We start from the raw sequence: 10,000 nt of genomic DNA on the forward strand, positions 1-10,000 counted from the left end.
TTTCATTACACAGACATTTTTTTTTATTTTATTTGTGTGTGTATTGGAGTGTCTCAGGACCCTGCGTGTGGGGGTGGTGGGGATTATGATAAGACGATGCATTTCCGGGCAGAGAGACCTATCATCATGTCTGACTTTGTTCCACTCTCCCCTTCTTCTGTTACACACCAGCCGCGCGCACTACCTGGCATATGGCAGCTTTAGCCTACACGGTCGCTTGAACTGATCCCCGGCCGGGACTTAAATGATGGTGTCCAACTGCGCTTTCGTGCACTGCCCATTTTACGTCGGCGCAGGTTGTCAAGGAGAAGACGCACCTAAGTAGCTTCACGCCCTCCCCTTTAACTGCCTTTTTGCCCTGGCGATGATCGGTGAGGCAGGCTGGAGTCCCAGGGGGCAGAATGAAGTAGACTAGACTTCAGACCCTTATCATGGCGGCGCCGTTCGGGCGGGACACCTTACCTGAACACTGGTCCTACGGAGTCTGCAAGGATGGACGGGTGTTTTTCATTGAGTGAGCATTAGCCGACGCAGTTGTTCATCGTTCCCCTTTTTCGTTTTGTGGTAGCAACTTATCCAGCGGGAGTTCTTGTGTCTTTTGCTTGCAGTTCAGTTCGCTAACAGGTGGTTTGTGTTTTCCGGCAGTGATGAAACGCGCACCACTACTTGGCTGCATCCCCGGACTAGCGAGCCTGTCAATTCGGGACATATGATCCGTTCAGGTAGGACCGTGCTCCTATGTATGTAGAGTATGCATCGTTTAGGTGCAAACATTATTAGTTAGGCACCATCTTAGTCTTTGAAGTCGGGAGGGCTTGGGGTAGAAGTTTTCTCATTTGAACCTTTAACGTTATCGTTGTTGTTTTGTCGTATGTCGTTGACACAGATTTGCCCAGAGGATGGGAGGAAGGATTCGCGCCGGAAGGAGCCAGTTATTTCATAAAGTGAGTGCAGTTTCAAATCTTATGGCTGTGTCTGTGTTTTTGTCTTTGGTGTTGACTACGGGAAGCGAAAGTGTCAGGTGAGTATCTTCACACCACCTGTCCACATCTGCGCGCGCCGCGGCCGTTACCCTCGGGGAACACGCATGACTGAAATGGCTGTCTGTCTGTCACCCAATACCTCAGTAGCTTCAACTGATGTATGCTAACCTTTACAAATACACCGTTGTGTGACTTGGTAGGTTATGAGTTCACCGTAGACTGTGTGTAAGTGTGGCGTAAGTAATATGCCTGCTCAGGCAGTTAGGGAAGGGTCAAAGTCTGTTGTTGTAGTTTGTTGAACACACCCACTGGCGTGACGTGATAGGCTACCTGTTGTTTGTTGGAAGTCAGTTAGCCTAGAGCTCTACTAGTGTTTTGTTTCGAATAGCCTAGTCATGCGACTTAATCCTTTTCTATCCTACAATTATGCATTAACAAAGAGTGTATAACTGCTTTCATCTAATTATTATGCTGTTTATGAGAACTCCAGTTGTAGGCACTCCAGGCAGTGTAGCCTACTGGTGCCATCAAACAGATTGTGCTGGGAGTTAGGTGTAGGCCCCTAAATCAAATTGACTGTGTTAATGTGGGTGAGACTGCATGCATTGCATTTGCATGTGTGATTCAGTCACAACCAGTCCACAGCCATAGTTGTTACATTTTTGAAGAGTTGGAAAAACAGGAATTGTGAAGGGAGCCGTAACTGTCATGTGGACCATGGTGTGTGAGCCGGCAATATTGCCCACAGCCATGTAGTGTATGCCACTATTGCCATAAAACATACACCGCAAATCACATTCGAAAGCAAAACAGTTCAATAAAAACAATACGTCTGTGTTTTTACCACACATCTGAGTGCGATAAAACAGAGCCCATGGTAACAGAAACATATGACAGTCTGAAAAATATCTGCACATTACAGTCCTGCGGCCATGTACGAGCAATGCAGTGCATAGCGGTATGCTGTGTGTGTGGGTGGCTCAACTGCTTTACATTCCACACCTGAGCAGCACACACTATACTACTGTAGGAAGCTGAGAGGTAGAGTGGAGTGGTGAAGGATGGGGCACAACGCATGGTGATGTGTCTGATGATTGCTTGGTACAGTATGATGCTTGGGGAGGATACTGTTTTTTGATGTTTCTGACAGCTGTTTAGGATGAGACTGTTATTGTTTGTGTGTGTGTGTGTGTGTGTGTGTGTGTGTGTGTGTGTGTGTGTGTGTGTGTGTGTGTGTGTGTGTGTGAGAGAGAGTGTGAGTGTGTGTGTGTGCGTGTGCGTGAGAGTGTGAGTGTGAGTGTGTGTCTGTTGTCAGGATGGTCCATAGCAGGTACATTACTTGTATGTTGCTGTGCTCTGTGGTTGGCAATGGCATTTCCCCCAGACCTTCTACTGTATATTGCCATCTGTCCTCCATTGTGAGTGGCCTTGGATTTAAAAAAAAAATCTGCTTAAAACACCGGTTGTATTCCTACGGGGTCGTGCAGGGTGGTTGTGGAGAGATGGGAATACTTGTATAAAACATTAGTGGACAAAAAAGTTTTGCGTTTGGAATATGATGTGGGAAGGGTTGTGAAAATACAGTATTTATAGTAGATCCAAAAGGGGTGCCAGCATAAAAATGGGCATTTGTGGGCAGTCTTGGGTAAGCTGTTAGGGTAAATGGTAAATGGACTGCATTTATATAGTGCCTTTCCACTCCTTCGAGCACTCAAAGCGCTTTACATTGTATGCCTCACATTCACCCATTCACACACCGGTGACTGTGGCTGCCACACAGGGTACCACCCTGCCACCAGGAACATCTTGCTCAAGGACACAAAGACGGGGTCAGGCCGAGCGGGGCTCGAACTTGCAACCTTTGGGTTGCCGAACGGCTCCTCTACCACCTGAGCCAGCACCACCCCGAGTGTCAGACTTGTAAGCCTAAAGGTTTCCAGTTTGACTCCGGACCCAGCCGGCCAGGTTGGTGGGGGGAGTAATTAACCATTCCTCTCCCCCTTCCTCCTCCATGACTGAGGTACCCTGAGCATGGTACCGTCCCGCCACACTGCTCCCTTGCGGCGCCAATGGGGGGCTGCTCCCTTGCACTGGTAGTGGTGAGGCATAAATGCAATTTTGTAATGTGCAGCACTTGTGTGCTGTGGAGGGCTGCGTCACAATGGCAATGGGAGTTGGAGTTTCCCAGTTGGGCTTTCACTTTTTCACTTCACTTAAATGACCAGTTCGGTCAATTTCAACATGCAGTTGTAATGCTCACACTACCCTGGACTTGTCTGTAACTGAGGTTTTTTTTTTCTTCTTCAGCGTTTTCCGAGATCCTGGTCATTGTAATGGGGGCAGCGCTTTGTTTACATTTCATAAAAAGATTTTTATTTATTCCCAAAAACATCCGAAAGGTTATACAACATCAGCAGACAACTAGCAAACAGCGGTACCTTATGGAAAAATATTTGGAGTAGGCCTATGTTCATTTAAAAAAAATTGTAAACAAACGCTGCCCCATTAGAATAGCTCATATCTAGGAAAGGGCTTAGCCGAAAAATGTGACATCACCGGGTACTGACAAGTCAAGGGTAGAGTGAGCAATACAATAGCATATTGAAATTGACTGAACTGGTCCTTCAAAGGTTTGGTAACCACTGGTCTAGGTAATCACCAATCACCATTGACCACCCATATATTAACACCTGGGGAGTCTGGTGGAAGTCACATGATATATGGAAGGGGAAATAAGTGGATCCCACTGAATGCAGCATGTCACATTTCTGTACACACAGGCAACGCAAAATGAATGCAAAAGACTTACAGAGGAAGGGAAAAACACTCACATAGGAAAACTATAGGTTATATGATTACAGATGTCAGTGTGCATAGAGAAGCAAGCTTTAAAAGATAGCTCTACTGCCAGTGATAAAGCACAAAGTGAGCAGTGCAAGTGAAACCAAATGAGATGAGTTTGATTAAAATACAATTATACACAATTACAAGACAATATTATTATATACAGTATGTCCTAGACATGTCAGCAAACACTGTAATAGGAAAAGAAAAGAAAGTCAAGACATGATTATGAAGGTTTAGGGCATAATACACAATGTAATCAGCAGTGCATTATGGGAGTCTTGCAGGAGGAGACGACAGCTGAGTTGTTTTGTCCTCATGGAGCTCTGGCTGAAGCATTCATGCAAGCGCGCGCACACATACACACACACACACACACACACAAGCGCGCGCACACACACACACACACACACACACACACACACACACACACACACACACACACACACACACACACACACACACACACACACACACATACATACACGGACGCACACACTGGCTCAGGGTGAAGAAATGTTGTGCGGGCACACACACACACACACACACACACACACACACACACTGGCTCAGGGTGAAGAAATGTTGATCGGGCGCACACACACACACACACACACACACACACACACACACACACACACACACACACACACACACACACACACACACACACACACACACACATATTCTGACTGAGGGTGAAGAGATGTTGCTGAAATCAGTGTGTTGCTCTGACTGCCATGAAGTTCCTGTCATGAGTCTGTGTCATGGCAACATCAAACGAGAGCACTGCAGTCACCTCATGAGGTCTGTCTGGAAAACACACACACACATGCACACACACACACACACACACACACACACACACACACGCACACACACACACACACGCACACACACACACACCACACACGCACACACAAACACACTCTCTCTCTCACTCTCACGCTCTCTCTCTCTATCTCTCTCTTTCTCTCACACACACAAACACACACACACACACACACACAGACACACACACACACACACACACACACTCTCTCTCTCTCTCTCTCTCTCTCTCTCTCTCTCTCTCTCTCTCTCTCTCTCACACACACAGACATACATACACACAAACACACACACACACACACACACACAGCTAAGTCCCTCCACTGTAGGGGGGATCTTTGGAAGCAGGTGTGTTTTGACAAACCCCCACTGACTGTCCCCTGGAACATGCACGTATGCGCGCACACACACACACACACACACACACACACACACACACAGACACACACACACACACACACACACACACACACACACACACACACACACACACACACACACACAAAGTGGCCAGCAAGCGGATGCCATGAAGGATCCCCGTTCTCTTTCCCATAACCTGTCGCGGTGGCTTTGTCAGTCAGGGTGGAATGCGTTACCTAACAGTTGCATTGCAATCGGAAAAGCATTTTCTTCTTTTGCCTCAGTACACTATACTGTATGTGTATGAGTCACTGTGAAAGCATGTTTGCATTTGAACAGCCACACTGGCAGACGCCGGCCGGAAGGACTGGCTGTAAAGTGGACTGTTGTGAATGATCTTAACCAAGACGGCCATGAGATCCAGACACGATTTTAAAGCCTCAAGAGCTGCCCAACACAAATGGCCTTTGGGACCAATAAAGGTTTTTTTTTGTGAAGGTATTTTTAGGGGCTTTTTTTGCCTTCATTGATAGGAAAGTGGAGATTATTACAGGAAGTGACAGGAGTGAGGGGAGAGAGATGGGGAAGGATCAGCAAATGACCCGGGCCGGAATCGAACCCGGGTCGCCGACGCTGTATGCGTGTGTGCGTGTGTGTGCATGCTTGCGTGTGTTTGTTTGTTTGGGATATGTAGGGTGCAGTTAAAAACATTCTTTTTCTAAAAAGATAGAGCGTGCATTTTCCCCCCCTACTTCATCTGATTCAGATGCATTTATTTAACACTAAGTCCTAAGCAGCCATTTCAAATGTATTTTGGGTTTGTGCGAGTATGTCTGTAACTTGCGTAACATACTGCTACAGACACAGCTGCTTGGCTGAAGTGTAGGGATGCACTGATACCAATACTGGTATTGATATCGGCACCCGATACTGCTCATTATACTCGTACTCGTACTCGTCAAGCACTTGCCGATACCAGGAACGATACTGCTATTACACAAAACAATGCAAAATCTTGTCACGTTCTGTGGACTTGAAAGCAGCATGGAAAAAAGTGCCACCTCATACATTTACTAACATTTAAATCTACATGGAAACTGGAAAATCTACATGGACAATACAAATATCACAGGTGGAAAAAAACAAGGCCATGCATTTATTTTCATTGTATTTTGGTGGTAAAAGGTATCGGTATCGGTACTAGGTATCGGCAAGTACGCACATTAATGTACTCGTACTTGTATTGGTTTTCAAAAAAGTGGTATCGGTGCATCCCTACTGAAGTGTCCTTGAGCCAGTCACCCACCTCACATTGCTCCAGGGACTGTACTCAGTACCCTGTAAAAACTGGACTCTAAGGCGCTTTGGATAAATGCGTCAGCTAAGTGTAATGTAATGTAATGTAATGTCATGTAATGTCATGTAATGTCTTTATTGGGACATAAGGCCACACAATTATCCTCTGCCACTGAACCTTGTCTCGTGCTTTGGCCTGTGTCAGGTCCCAGGGGAGACCCATGCATGCCCCTTCAGCTCGATCATCACGTGACTGTACCGCACACACACACACACACACACACACACACACACACACACACACACACACACACACACACACACACACACACACACACACACACACACACAGCACTGACACACACCACTGACACCACTAACACAGTAGTGTAGTGCTATAGTAAACAAGTTTCATTGCTTTGATTGGTCGTGTTAGCGCTGTGTGGTATTGCACACAGAGGTGTTTTGGAAGACATGCGTTGATGTCAGCACTTAAATTGGACTTGGCCCATCCATCCACCCGTCGAGGCCAGATCAGACAGTAGTGTTGCCAGAAGAGTCTGATGAGTTCCAGCCCAAAAAACGCTCAAAACCCGCCCAGAAGCACAAAATCCTGCCCAATTCTATTGATTTCTATGGCAAACATTGGGCAGGTTTTTCTGCTAAATGCCATTTTTACCCGCACACAGCCATCCTAAGCAGCCCAATTGGGCGGGAAACAGCCCAATCTGGCAACACTGCCAGACAGACCACACAATTTGGTGGGTGGTGGATTGCCATGCTAGAATCTGTCGTGGCAGCCCAACGTTGCCCTGCCCTGCCCTGCCCTGCCCTGCCCTGCCCTGCTCTGCCCTGCCCTGCCCTGCTCTGCCCTGCTCTGCCCTGCCCTGCCCTGCCCTGCCCTGCCCTGCCCTGCCCTGCCCTGCTCTGCCCTGCCCTGCCCTGCCCTGGACTAACCGTTTGGATCTTTTGCTAGCTCTGTGTTGTGCATCTGCAAGTCTTTGTCTTTATACGTATGTGTAAAACAAAGTTTTGTCCGCATTCCATTCTATTACTATGCTGTCCTTAAAACTCAAAGAAAACCTTGTGTTTCCACTCGGTCGGTCAGTCAGTTAGTCACTCACTCACTCACTCACTCAAGTAAAGGGAAGTCAAGTCAAACTTTATTTGTATTGCACATTTCATATGGTTACATAAACTCAAAGTGGTAAAATAGACTCGTGGACTCATCCTAGTCATGCGGATCTGTGAAGAGGACCACCTGAATGCGTACAGCAAACAGTGTGATAGTCTGAAAGTAAACATAGCATCAGTAGGCCGCAAGTACACATAGCATCAGTAGGCCGCCTAACGTATGCCCCCTTAAGACCTCACACTACTATTTATTTTGGAAGAAGCAAACAGAATTCACAAATATTGAGCGTAGAGTTTACATTTTGTTAAGTCAAGATGAGATGCAAAACTCGTCTTGCTATTTTTAACCCTTTCAGCGTTTTGGACTGTCGGCAAGCGGCACCTGTTATTTGCATGGTCACATGATGAGGAAGCAGGTTATTGCAGAGTGAGTGGGTGCGTCCCAATATGTGTCCTTGCCTCATCCACTTGCGCTTGTCTCCTCGCCCCGCCTCCTGGCCCCTCCTCCGTGGAGAAAACGCTAAAGTTTCCCAGCTGTCAGCCAAGCCACAACAACTTTTGAGGGACTGTTTTTCATTCACCATAACAATTGCACACGAGAAAAAGACTTAACAATTGAGCTTTTGCAAGATATTGAAATATAATGCTGTTGTCAGTGATGTCATCATGACGGGAAGCAAGTGGAGGAGGCAAGTGGAGGAGGCAAGGTCACATATTGGGATGCACCCAGTGTGTGTGCCCTTGTAGAGTGAGTAATCATTAAAGGCGTTTTACAGAGCGGTGGCCCTGAACGTGTTGACAGACACAGAGTGGGACTCAGAGCGTCTGACTGCAAACTCCAGCACAGAGCAGTCAGAGTGAACAGAAGCCTCTTAGTGGGGTCGCCGGCGGGCCTATTCACTATTTTCTGGAAATACTCAACTACATCATAACAACATTGATATGACAGTACCGAGAGCCTTAAGTAGCAGATTAAGACATAGCCATTACAATTTTGGTGACAGTAAGGTTATAACGTCGGCTTTGCGCTAAGGGGTTAAAGGTGTATTGTGTGATATTTTTTAGCAGTTTCTTTGCAGAATTCATGCTGCCCACATTCACAAATGTTACATTTTTCATGAATACTTCGCACCAGCATTAAATTCCAAGTATTCATTGTGCCTGGGAAAATACATGCTTTTCGTACATGAAAATGTGGATCCGCCATTTTAAAGGGACAGTTCAGTCAATTTCAACATGCAGTTGTAATGCTCACACTACCCTGGACTTGTCAGTGCCAGAGATTTTTTTTTCTTCTTCTTCAGCCGTTTCCGAGATCCTGGTCATTGTAATGGGGGCAGCTCTTTGTTTACATTTCAAAAAAACATTTTTATTTATTCCCAAAAGCATCCAAAAGGTTATAAAACATCAGCAGACAACTAGCAAACAGCAGTACCTTTTGGGAAAATATTTGGAGTTGGCCTATGTTTCATTTTTTAAAAATGTAAACAAACGCTGCCCCCATTAGAATTGCTCATATCTTGGAAAGGGCTGAGCCGAAAAATGTGGCATCACCGGGTATCAAGGGTAGCGTGAGCAATACAACAGCATATTGAAATTGACTGAACTGGTCCTTTAAATGTCCAGAAATAGACATTTTTAGCTGCAGAACTTAACTGCACTACTGTGCACTGTACTCACACTAGTAAATATTAGTTTATTATTTAGAAAATATTCATGAAAAGATCAAATTTGGAAATAGGCTGCACAGTTTCAATGAGCAGCATAGTTGCAGTACCTACTCTGGCCACCATCCTACACAGTGCACCTTTTAAAGCGTGACATTTAAAGCATGAAAGCAAGTCGTCTTTTTTCTACCTCTCTGGTCACCCACTATAGGCTGGGAGAGCAATTGTAGTTGAGTATCTTCAGCAGAAAGTGAATAGGCCCGCCGGCGACCCCATCTGCAATAAGAGGCTACGGCACTCTGTAATGTCGTAGCAAATCAATGTCATGATGTACAGTAGCTGTGTTTTTCCAGCAAAGTGTGAGCGGTGCCATCTTCACTAAGAGGCTAGTATGGAATGAAATAGTAGTTCAGATACACCGAGCTCTTCCGTGTGGTGCGTCTCCAGTTGAATAACTTAAAAGGTGAGAAAGTGGATCGCACTCGGGTTCTTCTTTTCTTCTTTTTATTTTTTATTTTTTTACATAGCAGCAGAAGTGTAGACAAACGTTTCGGCTTTTGCCGAAAGCACTGACGAAGATTCTGACGAAGGCAACAGCCGAAACGTTTGTCTACACTTCTGCTGCTATGTAAAAAAAAAGAAGAAGAAAAGAAGAACCCTAGTGCGATCCACTTGGTCACCTTCTAGTATGGAATGAAAGGCATTCCCCACACCAGTGGCCTCCAGGGTGCTGACAGCCAAACAGAGTGACACTCCCCCAGCGTGACACTCCCAGCACCCGACTCACCAAGCACCCTACTGGGCCACTGAAGCAGGGCAGGGGGGGGAACTGCTGCTATCTCGTATCATATCTCTGCTCCCCTGCCCGGGGTTCACTATATCTCG

At 46.1% G+C, this 10,000-nt stretch overlaps 1 protein-coding gene across 3 annotated transcripts in view; it reads left to right on the forward strand.

Annotated features, from left to right (window-relative positions):
- Positions 1 to 372: 372 nt before the first annotated feature.
- Positions 373 to 10,000, forward strand: part of LOC134447928 (pleckstrin homology domain-containing family A member 7-like) — a 208,161-nt gene continuing 198,533 nt past the window's right edge. For all 3 annotated transcript variants that reach the window (XM_063197645.1, XM_063197646.1, XM_063197647.1), the window contains exons 1-3: positions 373 to 514; positions 646 to 722; positions 887 to 944. In XM_063197645.1, the coding sequence (XP_063053715.1) occupies positions 432 to 514; positions 646 to 722; positions 887 to 944 (218 nt within the window). In that variant the 5' untranslated portion in view covers positions 373 to 431. The remainder of the gene's footprint in view (positions 515 to 645; positions 723 to 886; positions 945 to 10,000) is intronic.

The sequence above is a fragment of the Engraulis encrasicolus genome, chromosome 4 (genome assembly GCF_034702125.1).
Source record: "Engraulis encrasicolus isolate BLACKSEA-1 chromosome 4, IST_EnEncr_1.0, whole genome shotgun sequence".
In the NCBI taxonomy this organism is placed as follows: domain Eukaryota; kingdom Metazoa; phylum Chordata; class Actinopteri; order Clupeiformes; family Engraulidae; genus Engraulis; species Engraulis encrasicolus.